At 35.1% G+C, this 21,298-nt stretch overlaps 1 protein-coding gene across 3 annotated transcripts in view; it reads right to left on the bottom strand.

Annotated features, from left to right (window-relative positions):
• Positions 1-213: 213 nt before the first annotated feature.
• Positions 214-21,298, bottom strand: part of SLC6A15 (solute carrier family 6 member 15) — a 45,481-nt gene continuing 24,396 nt past the window's right edge. For all 3 annotated transcript variants that reach the window (XM_036890035.2, XM_036890034.2, XM_057487540.1), the window contains exons 4-12: positions 20,944-21,070; positions 19,818-19,999; positions 12,251-12,361; positions 8,806-9,047; positions 8,513-8,705; positions 7,348-7,540; positions 4,362-4,521; positions 2,714-2,876; positions 214-1,604 (exon numbers count right to left, since the gene is read on the bottom strand). In XM_036890035.2, coding sequence (XP_036745930.2) covers positions 1,224-1,604; positions 2,714-2,876; positions 4,362-4,521; positions 7,348-7,540; positions 8,513-8,705; positions 8,806-9,047; positions 12,251-12,361; positions 19,818-19,999; positions 20,944-21,070 — 1,752 coding nt within the window. In that variant the 3' untranslated portion in view covers positions 214-1,223. The remainder of the gene's footprint in view (positions 1,605-2,713; positions 2,877-4,361; positions 4,522-7,347; positions 7,541-8,512; positions 8,706-8,805; positions 9,048-12,250; positions 12,362-19,817; positions 20,000-20,943; positions 21,071-21,298) is intronic.

Genomic DNA, 21,298 nt, shown 5'->3' on the forward strand with positions numbered 1-21,298 from the left:
CACATAGTTTCCTAGGAGACTATTTTTTCAAGAATGATTAGGCTACCTTAGAACACCACTAACAATAGTACTCTTTTTCCTTTGTCTCTAAAGTGGTGGTAACTCTATTAATCCCACTTGGAATGTGATGATTATCATAAAATGCTTAAGTGCCGATGGAAATGCAAGATAATCCACTTCAGAAGATACAAGGAAAAAAATCAATGTGGAAAACAACCATTTTTTTTTTACCTTGTTTATTTGTAGCTTAAAATGTAATGCCATACAATTTTAACAATCACTTAAAAAAGGATTTATATTTGCATAAAACAGAAGCAAAACAGAAAGGTATGAAATAAAATGCCATCTTGCTTCAAGTTTTCAAATCAGTACTCAGAGTACTAATAATATACATTTATACACATTGCCAGTATATTATATAAATATACTATTAGTAATCTTGAAACCACAATAAATACCAAGTAGGTTTTTAGGCACACGGCATAGAAAAATGCAGAACCTGCATAATTCTTGAGAGTGCTGAGCAGCTCTTCCTTAGATCATTTTCACACATATATTTTACAAAAAATATACAGCCATCAAGCACATGATCCCCAATCACATCTGAGTTTAAACTGTCATCCCAGCATCAGTGCCTTATTATTCTTTGATACTATTGCTCTATACAGCTATGACATAAGAAAATATTTTGCAGTTTTCTTCAATAATTGCCTAAGAAGAATAATTGCTACCAAAATAAGTACAGCCTATCTACACAATATATTCATGGAAATGTGCTAAGAGGCACCGACTTACAGAACCGTTCATTGTAATACTGGGAGTTACCTTGAAGGCCAACTTAGAAATTTTGAAGTACACCATTTTTGAATTGCCAATACTATTACAACCAGAAATTATTAGAAACTGAGGTAACACCTGTTTTTTTTTTCCAGAGATAAAAATACTTGAAAAAAACACCAAAAGTATTTTTAAAAATTCCAGCAAATGTGGACCTCAGTCATTGTAAGCCTTGTCTGAAACTCCTTCTGTGCAAATGTAAACCAAAGAATCCAAAGGAATGCTCTAGTTGAATTTACATACACTGTTAGGATTTAACATCACAGCCATGGAACACCTGAGATCGCCCTCTGGGAAGTGAGGCCTAATGCTTCTCTTAGAAGAGCCACTGTTCATTGATAAAATGAACCCAGATAAAGCCCACTGATTTTTTTTTTTTTCCCCAGCTACAAGTCCGATTCTGGCATATCTGGCATGTCTGGCATATCTGCCATCAAGTACCCTATTCCGTATCGTCCATTGGGAGCAGTATCCAGAGTTGGTGATCCACTCTGCTTTCGATAGATATTTTTACCAAAATTTGGAGATGACATCTCGCTTGATATCTTTCCATGAATGAGGCTTGCATCGTCTCCCTCTAAGTTCACAGGCTCCTTTAGGACCCTGCCTCTCTTATAAGTCACAGATGCTAAGTTACCAGAACTGTCGTCTATGAGGTTGCAGCGACGGATGAGGAAGACCACAGGGACGGGCAGGATGGCTAGGACCATCAGAGAGATGCAGACCACCATCCCCCACGCTGGGTAGCTCAGAAATTCCTCAGATGCCTGTGAAAGCCCAAAAACAATGATTAAGGATCCCTCTCTGCAAGTATATGAAAAATGTTATATTTGTGTCAGGTTTGTAAGCACAGAAAATGGGCCAGCTTTATGACTTGCTTTGGCCAATAGCAGGCCATGGCAGTGACATATTAAACACGTTCCAAGGCTAGGCCTGGCAGTTTCTGCTTCTGTTTCTCAGAATGCTGTCCCAAGTCCACAATGCTTGGAAGACGCCAAGAGTGAAAGATCACAGCGAGCCCAGCTCTCCAAGTTTAATCAGCTGCATGAGTGAGCTCAGGCAAGGCTGAGAGAAGAACCAACCAGCTGACCTACAGAATCCTAAGAAATAAATCAGTGTTGGTTTTAGTCATTAAGTTTGGAGGTAGTTTTGTTACTAAGCAATAGATAACATGTTACTTGTGCCATATTATCTTCCTAAAATCTGAAAACCTAAATTTTGAAGCAAATCTAGCTCCCAGGGTTTTGGTAAGGGAAAACAGACTTGTGTATGCCCCAGTCATGAATTTAGTTGTTATACAGAATTTTTGGCCATAGAATAAAGGCCAGAGGTAGCTCTGAAAAATAAGCATTCTGATTTTATAACAGCTAATACATATCTTATAATTGCATTATTCTGTGGCTAATGCATCTTGAGAACAGAAATTGAAATAGTCCTTGCTAATATGAAACAGTTATGACAAAACTTTACTTCAACATTTAGTTAAATTATGTCTACATGACTAATGCACAGTTTCATTGTCATAGAGCATCTGGGACCTGATTTAATAAATTTATATAGGAAAAATATTTCTGGTGGCTTAAGCAATGTGTTTTCTAGAGTCAAAGTCCCAATAAATCATCTATGGTGACATGAATAAAGCTACTTTAATAAAGACCAAGTCAGTGTTTCTCATGTCTTAAAAAAATCCACAATGTATAAAAAAATAATCATACATGTTGGGGCCAAAAACACCCCCATAAATCTCAAGATCCTTGCTTAAAAGCAACACTATTCACTACACAGCAAAATATAGTGTGAACAAAACAAAAGACAAAAACCTCTAAAATGTCATTTTATGTATACTTTTATCTCATTTCCTTATTTTGTAATTTACCTTATCTTCAATCCATGCATTATAGCCAGGAGGACTTAATCCCATATTCACAACACTAGCTATTAGCAGTGATAACAGCATTAGAGGAGAAATATATTTCCACATGTAGTAATAATATCTGTTGGGAGCAAAGCCCAGCATATCTTTTAGGTCTTCCATAAACCTAAATAAAAAGAAAGTATTCAATTATTCTTTGAGTTAATATTGCTTTACCTTAAAAATGTATATTATATGTCAACAGTTGGACAGGGGTTCAGCTATGATACCCTATGACATTTTATACTGAATCAAAGTCGTACTGGAAGATGACTTCTACATTAAGAACATTTATAAAGTAAAACAGAACCAGGAGAATACTGTAATTTTCACTTAGTAAAAGGATTCTTAAGCCCATTACTGAAAAAATCTCCTACTGATGACTTTCTGCTCTATGTACATAATACTTACAGTGGCATGCATTTACAATGCATAATATATACATTAAAAGTTCCTTCTTTTTTATTAGCAATAGTTAATATCTAATAACCAGTGTTTACATAATCTGAACCCTCACTTCTTTTTATAATCTGTTTGAACTGAAAGAAGGTCCACAGACAGCAACTGATTGATGTATTTCTCAAGTCCCTTTTTCATCTTGAGGTCCCTCCTATGTCTCTTTGCTGCTGCTTCATCTTTTGTGGAATCACCTGTGTGCTGTCCTACAGTTTCCCATGGTCTGCATTTTGCTGATTGCATCCCCACAGTGTTGCTTCACAAGTGCGTCTGATCCTTCTATTTCCCATAAATTACTACTACTACCTAGTAATGCTTAGATGTGTGTGTGTGTGTGTGTGTGTGTGTGTGTGTGTGCGCGCGCGCGTGTACTTTTTTTTTTAAGTCAGGTCATTGAGTTTCACTTTCGGCATTTTCAAAAAAGATAATACCTATCTTGGAGAGTTATTCTTAGGCTCACAGAATATGTACGTAGAACATACCACCTCAACATACAGCAGGAATTTAATAGATGTATTTATTCTTAATTAGTAGTATTGTTACTTCTGTTCTTACAACTATTATGATTCAGGAACACTAACCACTAAAAAGGTATTTTCTACTATGGCTATTATAAATGACAAACTGTCAAAATGGAAGTCCAAATTATGGTCTTATTGATAAAATACAATTCCTCTCATAAAAACAGGTTGGCAAAAATAATTAGGAGCATAAGTTTTAGAGCTAAGCAGAAATGGCTATGAAATCCCAGGTCTGCCTCTATCCAGATGGGTGATAACAAGTCAGGTGATGTCTCCCAAAGCCTGAGTTTTCTCATCTGTGAAATGTAGGTAAAGTAATAACTCAAAACAATATGACTCTTGGAACATAGTCAATACTCACTAGATCTTGGAAGCTACTACTTAGTCACCAGAATTAAATCAAAACTCCAGAATCCGGGGCTATTGCCATGCACATGACTCTATCTAATCAGCCAGTAGGGGAATACACTTCATTAAATTCACTGAATGAAGAAAAGCCCGCAAAAAGGTTTGTTAATGTGGCAAAGAATTTCTCCCCCTAGTTACTTTCCTTCTCTTCTAAATGAAACAGATATTAATAATGGTCTTTCCAAAATAGAGATGAAAAATGAATGCATAAAAGCAAAGATACTTACTTATCTATGCCATAAACAAAGGATACAGCAATATTCTCCAAAATGACTACAATCAGCAGAGGCAGTGTAGCCGAATAGTCATCAAACATGGTAACAAAGTAATTTCCAGAGCGTTGCACAAATATCAGGCCGATACAAAATGCCAGAAGACAACAGATCACTAGGCAGAAGGAATAAATGAAAAGTTAAGCCCTTACTTAGTGTCAAGTCTTTTTTTAGACTTCATTATGAATTATTATATTCAAAGAAAAACTTTTTTTTCACTTTCATAACTTGTCAGTGACATGGCAATACCTTTCCTGATACTGTGGAATATAACCTAACATACTGGGAGTTAGTTACCTGGGGTTAGCCCCAAATTTAGTATGAATTCACTGTAACATGAATTGTGATTCACTGTAATATGAATTGATGGTAACTCAGTTCATCTCCCTGAGTCTGTGGGAATTTATTTATCAAGCACAAATAATGAAAGAGTTAAAACTCAAAAAATTTTAAAAGCATGTATCTCCATACCTTTCTTCTCTTTATTAATAGCAAAGTGACCTTTTCAGGCAGCAAATTTTCATAGGTAGTTTCTACTTTTAATAATGTTTTATAGTTTCAGAAGCTATGTTGAATTTTTTAATTAATAAGGAGACTAATATGCCTTGTGAAACTGTAATCACATATATATTTTTATATTTGATTGAAATATGTATTTTTTTAAAGCATAACTGAAAAACTCTGACCAGACTTTGTCTTAGCACCAACCCAAACCTGTATCTTGGTATCGCTGGAACAGATTCGTTGGGAATACAATTTATAACTGTTGGGCAATCTGATTATCCAAGTAACTAAGAATCATCTAAAAGAAGTTTTCACAGCAGAATCTAAGAAAGATGCCGAAACTCCTGGCCAGCTACCAAAATGAAAACTTACTCTTTATTTTCTCATGCACGTTAGTAGAGAAGCCCTGCAAAATATCAGATATCTGCTTTCTATTTCTCAATTACCTTTTAGCAGATGTGACTAAAGGTGTAAGAAGCAGAGCAGGTAATGGCAGTCAGGAGGGGAGAAAACAGACATCCCTGGGCTGAATCAGATGGGGTTCCCTAACAATCTCAGGAAGTGTGAGTTAAGTCGTCAGGTCTATCTTTTAAGCACTATAACAGCGGTATCAGTTGCATCATGTATCAATGAATATCATACATAAACATACAATGTAGAAAAGTCAAAGTAACATTTACTTGGGGACTATCATATATTGAAGTTCTTAAATGCTTGTCACTGTGTATTGTCCTCAAAGTCTCAGGACAGAAGTAGCAGAGCTTAGATCGGAACCACAGCTGTGTCACCTTCACTCCTTCCTAATTACACCGGAGCACAAGGCAGATATGAAGAAAGCCTATTCTAGGTGATACAGACAGTAGGAGTTTTGCTGGAGATGTGAGAGGAAAAGATACCAAGTGATTCACTTAGTGAAGTCCTACTGTAATAACAGAGGGCAAAAACACATCTGACAAAGGTGATGCGGGAACATTTCATCTCGGTAAAATATGACTTGAGATACAGGTACGAGGGCAAAGGCAGACAGGGAGAAAAGAGAGCACATTTCCTTTGCTCTGGCCAAACAGGACTTCGGTGGGAGTCAGCAAATGCTACCTTGTTTGTTTTTCCCGCTGCAGTGTTGCTTTTCCCCTAAGTTTGCAAGCCCTCTTACCAAAGGAGGGTTTGGATTATGGGACAAAGTGAGAAAAGCAGCAAAAATAACTTATTTAGCCTGCATGTGTCAGGCAGGATATTGATAGCCTTAAGTGAGATAGCCACTTCAGAAGTAGAGACTGCCTTTTGGGAGAAATAAATATTTGTGTTTAGCTGAGTTGAAGATACTTAGATGTAAACATTTAACAAACTGCTAAATTAGTTCACACACACATACACACCCACACACACTCTCAGTGGAGCAGTAAGTGATAAAGGTGTGTTGGAGAGTTATTTACACATAAAGCATTACTAAATCAGAGCTAAAAACAGAGCCTGGGGAGCTGTGCACAACAACCCAACATTCAAGATCATCTGCATATTATTTTTTTCCAATTTATTTTTGTATCGCTTAACAAACCCTCTTTCTTCCTCTGGTCTGGCTGGTGTCCTTGCCACCCCCTTCATCTCTATACAGAATTCGCTGAAGCCAACCTCTGACCCTGGGGGGCACTCCTCCTCTTTTCAATTCAACTTCCATCTCTTTCACTGGCAATAACTTCATGTATTTAGCTGAGCTTTGCTTCTTCTTAATTCTTATAAGATGTAAAGTCTCTATTATGTTATCAATATATTAAATGGTACAAGTCTTACCTACCCAACTTGATTTTCATTATTTTTGCAGATGAGGTTCTCCTGTATCTCTCTCTCTCTCTGTTAACAATTTATCTTATATCCTTCATATCTTTCAAATACTGCAAGGATGACGCAGTACAAAACTGTCACTCCAATATTTGCTTGCAGATTGGATTTACTAATAACCATCAATATTGATAAATTGTTTTACTTTCTTTCCTACCTAGAGATATTAACTACTAGTAGGCTAGTTACTATTTTATATGAGAGCTGAATTTTAGGTTTATCAGTGTCAGCTATGCACTTTTTGGAAAAGGAGTATTGGATCTGAACTACTTCTTTATAATTATTTGATTTGTATACAAAATTATACATGAGTAGTCTACGACTTTATTCTAGTGCCAGTAATTAATGATAATGACAGTACTATTAATAAAGAGCAATATAGTAAATAACCACTAATAAATAATATAATCTGTATTAAATCGATCATTTGTATATTACATGAATAAATATAAAATAAGTCATATTTAATTAGTAACACATATGAATAAATCGTAACATATGTTAATAAATAGCCTGTCCTATTTCCATCCCTGATATCTTACCAAGAGTAAAATGCCCTGTATCAGCTTGATAAAAGGAGGTCAAATACATAAAAACTCACCAGTAAGAATTTCTTTCCTCACTTTGAAAGTGTCCACAATAGGCGTAATGATCCCTTCAATGGTCCCAAACATGCTACCAAGCCCTAGATTTACCAGCATGAGGAAGAACATCACGGACCAGAAGGGAGACGCAGGGAAATGTGTCATTGCTTCTGTAAAAGCAATAAAAGCTAAGCCAGTCCCCTGAACAGCCTGTAAAATATGCAAGATAGCATATAATTGCATTATGTAATAGCAATATTAACATCATTATTATAACAATAACATTAATGCAGAGCAATATTAGATGATGTCTGCACACATCAGTTATAAAGAGGAGGGACTCGAACTGGAATAATACCTGGGGGTTACTGGAAATAAACATGCTAGTCTCATGTCGCCTAAGAAACTGCGCCTCTAAACAAACTTCCAGTTGATTGTGTTACTTCATTAAGACAACCAGTAGACCAGAATTTAAAGAAAAACAAAAACAAAACAAAAAAGAAACTTTTACAGGTTAAGTTGGTAATTAAATCTTTCCTTACAGTACTTTAGATTTTTATATTAATGATGGCTTCATCCATAATTTCCTGCTCATGATTATGTTTAGTCACAAGCATAGCTAGTTATCTTAAAGCAAATGATTAATGGCAGATTTTTCCATTGTATTTTCCTTTTTTGTCAATGCAGGAAGAGGCTGACAACCAATACAAGGATATTTATTGATGTTCACTTATCTAGTTTATTAAAATACATGATAGTGGCTAAGAAAAAGGACTTAATCGTGATTTGTGGAGCAAAATTATTAAAATGGCCATATATTCATGTGTCAGAACAGTCATATAATATGTAAATGATAATCATAACCAAATTTTGTATAGAATAGAACACAGGAAAGCTATTAGACTAATTTCATTTTCTATGATGAAAATCTCTTGGCTTATATTCATATTTCAAATTATTGTAGCTTAACCAGTGCAACTACTTTTTAAAGTTAAAGCAATCCTTTACAATTGAAGAAAATATGTTCTCTGAAAAAGAATGTGAATTTTGAAACAGCATACTCTTCCACAGGCATTTTATAGGTCATTTTCCTGAAAGGAGTCTTCTAGATAACGTAAGAATAAAAACAATAGATTTTAACTGAATGATAATTATTTTATTGCTTAAACATAGCCTACTAACTTTATTTAGCTCATCTTCAATTTGACAGGAATTAAGATGAAGCGCAGGAAATTCTTCTTCTTTCACTTTTTGAATGATGTCATAAATTAAATGATAATCTTCTGTGGTAACAGCTGACAAGTTGATGTGATGGGGAATAATATCCTGACTAATGTTTCCTGTCTTCAAAAACGTTACGATCATTTTCGAATTCCTGAAAAAACAGAACAACATATTAAGGAACACATATGTGTTTGGTGGGACATTTGTTATATAATTATGCTATCAAAAGGTCAAAGAACCCAAATCCGTACTCTGCAATGCATTTCTCATTGATGACGTTTGCTTTGAAGCCCAGAACCGCAAACACCACCAGTGTGGCCAGGACAGAAGTAAAAAAATTGATGAAGGACACCAGGACAGCATCAAAGTGGCAGTTGTTGTCTCTCTTGTTGTAGCTGGAAAAGGCGATGACGCCACCGAACCCCAGCCCTAAGGCAAAGAACACCTGAGTGGCAGCTTCTCTCCAGACCTTGGGCTCCAGCATTATTTCAAGCTGTTTAAAATGAAACATAACAGAAGTTAGCTGTGAAATACTATTTCAGAAGAATCTACATGGAATGAGTTCTATTGCTTAAATATATTACAATGATATTTTTACACCAGAGGATATTTAAGTCGGGGTGATAATCTATTTTAAAGTAAAAATAACAATGTTTTCGTTAAGGAATATGAAGAAGAGATACTATAGAATATCAAGCCTTTAGATGTGGAGATTTTATTTACATAGAGATTTTCTAATTACATGGAAATTTTTAATTATCTTTAAAACAAATCATCAAAGGACTATTTGAAAGAGAAATTAATCTTTCATTACTTCCTATTTTGGTCTTTGTTTTCTTTCCAAAGCAAAAAATAAAAACCATTATCAATCAAAGTTATTAATTACTTAACTAATACCATAAGTTTTGTGTTTTCTGGTGGAAATCTAATAGTCAAAGCAGATAATAACTTTACAATCTTGGTAGAGTTGAACTATTTGTACTTTGCGTACCTAGATATGTATTACTCTTCATTCAATAGTTTCCTGAAAACCTTTTCTTTGAACTATATCACCTCTAAGAACCTTCAGATCCAAAGTTCCAAAGTTTTCAAACTGTGCTGAACATGTATTTCAAGTGGCTCTGCTTTACTTCTTAGATTATCGCTGTATGCAATAAAACGTTTCGATGGAATATGAGCTGACATAGACTTCAATAAACAGTTAAGTTTGGCCTGCCCTGAGTTCCACCTTCAACTGGATAGGAGTAACAAGACATTTACTACTTAACACATTGCTACCACACTCAAAGTGCTCAGTAGTTGCAACCGTGTATGGACAAACATAAAGGGACTATATCAGCACACTAATAAGCACTTTAAATGGATTATCTCACTTAATCTTCACAGCAAACCATGAAATTGTTGCTGCTATTATACTTTATCAGAGGTTACGTAACCTAAGATGATTATTATAATCATGAACAGCATCTCTAATTAATCATGCATAACCTCTTTAATAATAATCTTAGAGAGGTTAAGTAATCTGCCTAAGATTACACAGCAGTTCTGGGTAAGAGCTGAAATATGAACACAAGTAGATTCCAAAATGCATATTCTCTCAAACATTAGTATTTATTGTTCAGTTCAGTTTAATGGTTATTATTGAAATGTATGCATTATTCCCACGAACAATAATCATGATTTTATACATCACTTTTTACAATTAACTAAGGTATGCATATCTGTATCATTTATTGGTTCACTGCTGCATTACCATTCTGTGGTTAGTATCATCTACTCAACATACACTCAACTGTCTATCTCTAGTTTTCCCACTAGATGGCAGACAAGACCTATTTACTAGAGATTATTTAGTTTACATCCAGCTCAGGAACTAAATCTCCATTCAATTTTGGGAATAGTTCATGCGCTTAGGTACCTTCTCCTTTACATAAATAATGTAAATTAAAAAGTAATTGACAACTTCTTATCGTTATTATATCAACTATCACACCCTGCAGTGACCTAATACAGAATCTTATCAACAGTCAAAAGGGAGCTGAAGAACGGTATTTTCATAGCGATCCCTGTCCTGGTTTAAAATGTTAACAATGATGCAGTTTTAAATACAGAATGCATGTAAAACGGTCATATCAAAGTATTTAAGTTCTAAAAATGTCTATTTAAATCAAATATTTATAATTGCATCACAAGAAACTGCCAACTTAGAAAAGGTGATATTTCAAAAATTCATACAAAAAGCTAGGTGTTTTACACTTAGAAAACTTTTGTTCAATATTACAACTATAAATATTTTGGTCACTGTGTATGGCACATTTGAAGCTGATTTAAATTATAATACAGCTGAAATTTATAAACCTTAACTAGTTATTCACTGAGTCCCAACAACTCTAAATGTCAAACAGGACTTTTAAAGTATTCAGGAAAATCAGATACCAATGTCAGCATTTTGCCAAGGGTGAATAACAAGTTAAAACTAAATCCCCAAAGAACAGAGACTCTTTTATAGAGCATTAAAGGAGCTGCCAGGGGTGACAAAGAATTCCAGTAAAGCTAATATCTTCTGCCCATATCTTAGGGCTGGCTGCACATTCCTCCTTTAGATATCTTCCAGTTTCTGAGTTAATTTTGAAATTGGGTCTTTATATTTCACTGTCTGCTTAAGAAAGTGTTAGCAAATAAATAGCAAGGTGTAACTTCATTTCAGTGAAGAACCAAAACGTTTGTACACCTCAAAACCTGTTTTCGTTTTCTGTTAAATCAATAATAACAAGACCACAAGGGTGATTAATCAGGTTCAGGGTACCCAGAGTTTAATTCTGCTCTAAGTGGAGTGACAGAGCAACAGTTCCTGATTCTTTTATGAAGACTAATGATAATTTTCCTAAAATGTATATGCATTTGCAAAAGTTACAGAACTTTCCAAATTCACCACTAGAAATATTTTCCTAGGAGATACTAAGCCTCAAAACAAAAGGAAACAAGAAAACAATGGCTTTCTCTGGGAGAGGATTTAGAAACCATTAGAATTCTTAAACTGAGCCTATGGACTTTCAGATGATCTGTCAACCTCCTGAGACACTAAGCAAATTAACATGTACATTATTTTTTGTGGTAAGATTCTATTATCGGTTCTTTCACAGGGATGCGTGACACAAAAGTGGAAGTTAATTACTGTAAGAGGAATCTTTGAGGTTTATTTATTTGTTTATTTATTTATTTATAATTCTAATTACTCCACATCCTCCCAACATCTATAGCTCACATATACTATATATTATATAGTTGATATAATATTATATTGGTTTCAGGTATACAACAGTGGTTCAACAGCTACCAATATTATTAAACCCTCACCCCCACTAGTGCAGTTATTATCTGTCAATATGCGATGTTACAGAACCACTGGCTGTATTCTGCATGTTGTACTACTATTCACGTGGCCAACTTATGTTAGTTTAAATAATGATAGTCTTGCCCTAGAACTAAAACACGTCATTTAAAATTGGAGATAGATGGATATATTATGATACATGAAAGCTATTTTTCTAGGCTGGTTAACGTAACAGCTGTAATTTAAAAGTCTACTGTACATATGATAGAACAATTATCCCTTCAATCTAACAGTGGGAACATTTTAACAATAAACATGATGCTTTCATTATTTAAAGTCTTAAATAGAAATACAGGACATACCTTAGGGGTGAACATGTGGCGGATACCATCAATTGAACCATTTAAAAGGAGTGCTCTAATTAGGAAGCATATAAGTACCACATATGGAAACAGAGAACTAAAATACATTATCTGCAAAGAAAGAAAAATAAACATAGGTGAAGCACACTAGCAGATATATTCTTTATATAGTTATGTGTTCTGTTCTATACTTCGGCAGTCCCCATATTTATAATTAAGATTAATCATACTAATAATACTTTTCTGGGTATGTCTCCCAGGCAAAGAAAACAAAAGCAAAAGTAAACAAGTGGGACTCCATCAAACTAAAAAGCTTCTTCACAGTAAAAGAAACCAACACAAAAATGAAAAGGCAACCTATTCGATGAAAGATATACTTGCAAATGATACATCCAATGAGAGGTCAGTATCCAAAATATATAAAGAACTCATACAATTCAACACCAAAAAGAAAAACTGAAAATGGGCAGAGAACCTGAACAGACATTTTTCCAAAGAGGACATGCAGACGGCCAACAGACACATGACAAGATGCTCCACATCACTAATCATCAGGGAAGTGCAAATCCAAACTACAAATGAGGTACCACCTCACACCAGTTAGAATGGCCACTATCCAAAAGACAATAAATAACGAGTGTTGGTGAGGATGTGAAGTAAAAGAAACCCTTCTACACTGTTGGGAATATAAATTGGTGCGGCTACTTGGAAAACAGTATGGTGGCTCCTCAAAAAATTAAAAGCAGAAATGCCGTACAACCCAGTAATTCCACTTCTGGTTATTTAAAGAAAATGAAAACACGAATTCATAAAAGTATCTGCACCCCTGTTTATTGCAGCACTTTTTTACAATAGCCAAATATGGACACAACCTAAGTGTCCATTGATAGGTGAATGGATAAAGAAGCGGTATGCACATACAATGGAATACGGCTCAGTCATAAAAGAATGAGATCTTGCCACTAACAACAACATGGATGGACCTAGAGAGTATTGTGTTAAGGAAAATAAGTCAGAAATAAGACCAATACCATGATTTCACTTCTTTGTGCAATTAAAATAAAGTGAACAAACAGAGCAGAAATAAACTCAAATACAGAGAACAAACTGGTAGTTGCCAGAGAGGAGGGGATTGGGGAATGGGTGAAATAAAGGGGCTAAAAAAATAATACTTATTAGTACCTTGGATAGCTGTCATATTGGAATGGCTTTATTAGTCTTGATTCAATGTTACTTATTTAAGATCCTACTTGAGATATAAGGAAAATTAAGAAATTTATTTAATCTCCTTTAATAGTGTCCATAGGTATAGTGTAACTTGCATAGCATTGATTTCTTACAGTTTACAAAATAAGCAATATTTATGAGAAATGAATGGGCACTAACTCCCTAACAAATCCTTACTTATTATTGTTTTAGGTAGCAAAAGAAAAAAAGTCCTTTTTCTCCATTAACCCAAGTTCCATTATAATTCCGTGTATCTTCTGAAGTAGAGAGTGATCCCTCCTAAGTCTCATACAGAATCCAAATATTAAAGGTAAAGTTTACCTTTCTGAATCAGACATTTTCACCATTAAAATGAAAGATACTGTAAAAAAGCAATGGTCCAAACCAGAAATTGACATCTCATGTGGAAGACTAACAGCTCTCTCAAATTTTTAGGTCCAGAAGGGAGCTTCTGAATTTTTCCCAGCGCTGTCCCCGCCCCATCCATCTCCATCTCGGTGAACAGCCCCACCTTTCCCCTAGTGGCTAAAATCAATCAGCCAGAAGTAGTCTGGCACTATTTGTAATATTCTTTTATTTCCAAGCTACCACTCCAAGTTATCTCATTACGTACCTGACATACTCCAGAGATTTTAAATACGGATGGAATAAAATGCGAATTCCTCCCTCTGACCAGCAAAACCTTACACGAGCGCCTGCCCGCCCCACCACTCCTGCCCTAGCTGGGCTCTGGCCCTGCAGGCCCTCGCTGTGCATCAGGGGACTGAGCTCCTCCCCTTCAGGGCCACAGGGAGGCCGCCCCTCAGATGGGGGCGCTCACCTCCCACCCCTGCACATGGTGTGAGCCTCTGTGGTTTGTGTCTCTTCATCTTCTCAATCTCCCTGGACCACCCAAAGGCGGCTATGCCTTTTTCCATCCAATATCCCCCATCTGTCCTCCCCTATGCCCAAGACCTTGTTTTGTCTTTTTAACAACAGCTGTCATGATTGAAATTATCTTACATGTGAATTTTCAGTTTCTCTTACAGGAATTATAAGTGCTGTGAGGGCATAGGTTTATGCCAAGCACCTAACACAGTTGCTGGCATGTACATATATGATATGGATCTATAGGTGGGAGCAGGGGGGAGGCCAGAAAGAATGGAGGAGAAGCTGCCATAGCAGAAGATGACTCAGGGCAGTAAGAGACACCGATTCCCATAATAACTACAGACAAACAACATACTCATCAACACAGTAATTTATATTTCTGTTGCACCATCTACTTAATTACATTTAAGCACCCTAAGAAAAAAATTAACATTCTGAATAAAGTCAAAGCAGTTAGGAACATTTTAATAAAAATAATTATATTGTAATTTAATTAGTTTTAAAGAAATACAATTTTTCAAACATTTCAGAATCGTGTAATTCTTTCATTACATCAATTCACCCACATTCCTTGATTTTTTTATCAGAATGTTTTCAGATGTACTTTCATTTCATTATTCCTGCCTACCTTTAGCATTCTTAAAATCTGTCAGTCTACTAGGTATCTATCTATTCAAGCAGCCTTGATCTCACTTGAATTAAAGCTATTACTTTACAAATTCCTAAACCTATCTTCACAAATCTTGTTGTGCAATAATAGTTATCTTTTTGTTTTCAACATAACTGATATTTGCTGCCTTATACGTAATTTAAATTAATCCCACTCATTTTAAAAGTGAAAATGAAGACCGCACACTGAAATAATCTGGATAGGTTGCTAGTGATTTTTCTGATAAATATGGCATGCCCTCGGTATATTTGTAATATAATTTCAAATTAGAAACTAAGGGGAAAAATTATTCTTCCTGTATTTGCCCAGGCTACACAATGCTAACATCCCCGAATATGTCCCTCTCCCCCATGTCCCATAGCCCACTGATCACCAAGTCCAGTGGATTCTACCACAAAAATCTCTCATCTATCCCTTCATTTCCACCCTCTATGACATGTCACTTTTCACTGCTTCTTAATCATCTTGCCTCCAGATTGTCCCTGCCAAGTTCTCTCCTTCATCCCTGAAATCCATGACTCATGCTACTACCAGAATGATCTTTCAAAAATCTGATGCTATCAATTAACTGCTAAAGTCCTCAAATAGTCCACACTGTTTGTTAGGTAACAGTTTTGGCTTCTTTGTTTTTTGTTTTTTTTACCAGTGTCCACAGATCCATTAATATCCGCTATCAACTTACATTTCAAGTTTCATCTCCTATAAGCTGTACAAATTGTATGTAAAAGCCATGTGGGGGCTTGTTAAAACCCCAAAATTATGCACCAATTTTGAGGCTTTGCACATGCTGTTTTCTATGCCTCCAGTGTTCACTCTCTGCATTGTCTGGTGAACTCCTCTTCAACCAGCAAACTCTAGACCAAAACCCTTCGTGAAGACTTCCCCCAAATCCAGGTTAATTTTAGTGGCTGCCTCTAAACTGTCATGAACTTTGCATAGGCCTCTATTACTGCCCTTACTCTGGGTATGAGGATAAAGACTGGCATATTAACTTTTGCACATTCACCAGCACTTGACATATAGTAAATACTCAGAAATATTATATATGAAGACAACTTTATAAGAAGTTTTCCTTTCTGTACACATTCACTAAAAAAAAAAAAACTTTTTCTGTAATATTTCGTAAATTATGTACTGATTTGAAATCAGACTCATTTCAAATTTCATTTATTAATTCAGCAAGTATTTGAGTTCTTAAAGACACTGATTTGTATTCTGTGTAAGACTGTAGCTAGTTTCCTAAAAAGGAAAATTTCATGTTTAAAAATTATTGAGAAAAATAATACTTAAGTTTTTTAACATGTAAGTATTATCAAGCATGGCACACCCAAATTGTCTTTTGTAACCAGGGAAAATGACAAAATATTTAATTATTAAATCCTGACATTTAAAAATGTATATTTAGTCATCATCATCACTTTACAGAGGCATCCACATTGCATTTTTAAACACATATTCTTTGCATTTAATCATATGACTCTCATGTTATACCAAAATGGCTGCATATTACTATTAAAAATAGGTTAAATTCTACCTAAATGAAAAATGCTACCTTCCACTTTCTCCTTACAAAACTTTACTTTTTGCATTGCTATCTGAAATTAGTTTTTGAATTTGTTTCTTGTCGGCCTCTACCACTAGAATGGAGAGATTCTATGAGGATAGGTACTGTGTCCGCCTTGTTCATTACTGTATCTCCAGAACTACATTAGTGCCTAGCAGGTGCTCCTAGTACATGCTCAGTAAGTATTTGCTAAATGAATAAATGACCTTTACGTTGTCCAAGAAGTACACTTTTTTAAAAACTGGGAAATGAAACAATGAATTATATTTCTTTGGCTGATTTTAAGACCCCATGGGCCTTGAAAATTGAACTGCCTTTCACAGAAAGTTTATTGATGAAAATATTGTATGAAAATCTTTTCATTCTACTCAACTACTGAAAAACAGAAAACATGAAATCATTTAGGTGTGTTTTTTTCTTACATATTAAAATGTTCATTTAAACACACCTTCAAGAGTCATTCTCTGTGAAGACTTCATAATCTAATTGTAATTTTATCATTTATCATGGTTTAATTCTGGCCAATTACTTGTGCTTCCTAAATGTATAGTAACTTGGCAGTAAAATGGGGATAAAAACATGGAAATCACCTAGCTGACAGAAAGATTAAACAAGCTAATGTATGCAAAGCACCCGGCACAGTAATAGTAACAATGGCAAAGTAGTACTACTGGAAAATAATACCTTAGAGCTAGAAAAAAGCTCAGAGGTTCCATTTCCTTTTTCCTTTTGGGGCAAACACCCCTTTAATAGAGGCGGACATGCAAACTTTGCTTGACCACCTGCAGCAGCGCAGAGCTCGGTACCACAGAGACAGCTAACTGCATTCTTACCACACTTGATTCCTGAAAGGTCTTCCTTTCTTCGAATATTACCACCACCATGCCGCTCTCCATAATCCCCAATATTTGATCACTATTCCATTCTCTGTAGCCACACAGAATAAGCTTTATTCTTTGTATTCAACTACTTCAAGATTGTGATCATTGGGCTGAGATTTCTCTTCTCCACAACAAAGACTTCAGGAAAATCCAATACTACACTTGTGGTTTAGCTAAGGGGTGCCTACCAGGCCCAAAGGATCTTGTAATTCATGCAGTTTCCAAAACAGCGTTTTTGGTGAGTGAGTGAGTGAGTGAGTGAGTGAGTGTGTGTGTGTGTGTGTGTGTGTGTGTTGGCCAAGCATATCACAAGCTGACTCATATTCTTTTAGCTGCTAAATGTCCTAAGTGGTTTTTCACAGACTACCCTAATAACATATTTCTCTACACTGCACTTATGTGCTTGTTTATTTCTTATTTGGAGGCTTTTCTTTGGCAGGCAAACAGAGCTTTACATTTATTCTGAATAAGTTTCTTATTATATTTAGCTCATTGTTTCTGACTGAGGAATTGTGAGAATTTAGACTTTCATATCCTTGTTCACATTACTTAGAGCTTTCTCCCCATCTGTATCTATTAAATTCTTTCCTCAAATTCTGCCCCAAAGCCACTCTCTCCCTGAAGCCTTCTCACTGAAATAATAAAATGGATGTAGTATATGTTACATTAAATTTTTCTCAAGTTATATTACATAAGAAAAATATCCCAAATGCTGTGATTTAAAAAAAGGATGAACATTTCTTTAAATGATAAGATACATACATACTCTGAATAAGAAGAACCAAAATGTGGTTGTTAAGATTTGAGCACAGGATTTTTGGACTTCTCTCACTGACCACACTTGGTTCTCTTTCTACCAAACATTATCTTAGGAAACATACAAATGTGGTTAGATTTGGCTTAAGGATCTATTCCTTTATTTATAACCTGACTGTAATGAGGGTCTTACATTAGTAGAAGACAGTAGGAGACACACCCAACTGAACCAATTAATTCAACCTATTTAATCATACAGCACACTAACATTCACAAAAGATTGAAAGTGTTCAGATATGTTATCTACCATATTCATTTCTTCAAAGGAAATATGGTGTAGAAGTTTCAAAAGGAAGGTAAATGTAAAATTGGCTGTGATTTACAAATTTAAAAATCATCAAACATTTCTAATTAAGTGTGAAGTAAGAGGAATAAAAGGTGAATCAAGACAGACTTCTCCCCTAAATGAGTTTACTATTCGGTGAGGAAAAAATACGACAGTGAGAGACATTATAGAGTTACAGTTATATAACATGGGCTCTAGATCTCGACAGACCCAGTTTGAATCCAAGTACTAGCATTGACTAAGCCACGACACTTTGGGCAAGTTACCTATTTTCTTGAACTTGTTTTTTATCTGTAAAACAAGCCCAAGAGCAGCAATTACTTCTTGGAGTATTCTTTAGAATTAAATGGGATAAAGTATATAGAGCACTTATCACAGTGCCTAAAGCAAAATAAACATGCAGCAAATAGTGGCTTCCGTTATTGTGCTTGCCCTGATCATCGCCAGAATAATCTTCATCAAAATCATTTACTGCTACAACTGCAGCTACTGTGAGCCACACTCCTACTAGGATATGCTGTTGACTGGCAGTTTACCAGCTTGGGAAGATATATAGTCAGATCTATACTTTGGAAAGTGAAAATAGTAGAGATGGACTGTTAAGGGGCAGAGAGAAAAACCAATAAAAAATTCTTGCTATGGTTCAGCCAAAAGATATGGAGAACCTTAAAACAATGACAGTAATAGGGAAAAAAGTGCAGTGTGAAAGCAAAATAGTGAATAGTAATTACTTTCCTAATGCATCCTTAAAACATTTCAATGCATCAAACAAACTCCACACTAGATTATTTTTAAATCTTTTACATAGCTATTCCTTCCTTAGAACACGTATAGTAAAGAAAACTGAATGACATAACACGAACAAAATGAACAAATTCTTCAATCTATTACTTTGCCCAATTTCCATGATTGGAACTACTTAGTAATCCGAGAACTAAAACATTAGGGTCAACTGAATAAATAGCAAAAAAGAAAGGGCTTCTAGGTATTGATAAAAAATGTCAAAGACGATCTTCATGAAATAATGAAAGATTATACATGACTTTAGATTCCACTATAAAACAATTTATATCTTTATTCATGTCCTTTTCTTAACTGTTTTTAAAAGCACCACTTTCTACCAATCTTTAATTAACTACCTAGAATGAAGTGCTACTTGAAGTCTGCCCACAGAGATACAGAAGAGAGCTTCAGGGGGGCATAGTACCCAGGAGCGGTGGTGAGCAGAATAAGGAGGGCTCTAACATACTAACTTTTCCTGAAGACTGAATGCCTTTGATCATAGCCAAGCAAACCACGACCCAGGCAGCCAGCAAGCAGACAGTCATCTTCCAGTTTAAGCCCCCACTTTCAGAAATGGAATTGGAAATATTCAGTGCTTCTCTGTACCAATAATAGGTGGTGGCGGAACTTTTTTCACATTCTGGCTCTACAACTGTAGAAAGAAAGGTAACACAATCATTTCAGACTATAAAGAGTAAAGAGATTTTTTTTTCCAGTAAGCCTATAAAACAGTTCTTAACATATCCTAAAAGAGTACTACTATTCTACAGAAACATTTACATTCACAATTAAAACTCAACTGTGCAAATGTGAAAAATCAACAGACATGTATTCTCTTTGATATTTCTTATTATACATTTCTGAAAAAGGAATATATGAACTTTTTGTCAAAGTAACTAAAACATGTGAGGTTTATACAGTTCCATCCTCCCCCTGAATTATCTGATTGACTGCTTGGGGCAGACTTGTCAAATGTGCTAAGTGTTGGCCACATGCAACTTTTAAACGGAGCTAGTTTAGGGGATTTTGGAAACAGTATAAGAAAAATAATGCAATTATTTTAATAATTTTTATATTAAATATATGCTGAAATGTTAATACTTTGGATATGTTGGATTAAATTAAATGTTTCACTTGTTTCTATTTACTTTTTTAAAATATGGCTACTTAAAAATTTTGGTCTACATATGTGAGCTGCATTCTATAATTACTGGACATCACTTCTATAGGGAATTATTCTTTATTTATAGTCTAGGACATAAAAATAAACAACAGAGCCAAAGATATAAAGTCAGTTACTTTGATCCAAATTCCTCTTTTAGTCACAAGAAAGGTGTATAAAATAAAGATTCTCAAAATTAACTGAAGGCTTACAATATTTCACCTTAATATCACAGGGCACACTAAAACAACTTGGAAATAGCTAGCAAAATTAGATGTGCAGATGCTTAACTGGAGGATAAGGGAAGTTTGCTACAGTAATAATTTTGAAAGATTTTCCACATTATTCTTAAAAAGAAAAAAATCTTGAAAGCTTGGGTTTATACCATCTTTATGATTTTTAAATACAAAAATACCACAGTGTACATGTCTTACACGTATGTGAAGCATTTTTCACCAAAGGACACTGATCCCAAGGTAGAGGCTGCTGAAAAGACTGAGAAAAATAAAACAGACTCCAGCCGATGATGACATTGTAGTAGAGGGCCACAAAAAAGCACACCTGCAAAATAAAATGATGGGATCATGTCAAACCTCTCACGCGCCTGCCTTTAAAACAGTGAGATGAAATACATAAAACCCCACATAGACATTTTTTTTAATCATTTTATTTTTACTTGAAACACATTATCTTTTCTAAAAAGTTCTCTATCATAGGTCTTGAGAACATGAATTAACAAGATTGTTTTGTGTACTAGTGCAAGCTCTAGTGTATTTTTTAAGATTAAAG

The sequence above is a fragment of the Manis pentadactyla genome, chromosome 10 (assembly GCF_030020395.1).
Source record: "Manis pentadactyla isolate mManPen7 chromosome 10, mManPen7.hap1, whole genome shotgun sequence".
Lineage (NCBI taxonomy): Eukaryota > Metazoa > Chordata > Mammalia > Pholidota > Manidae > Manis > Manis pentadactyla.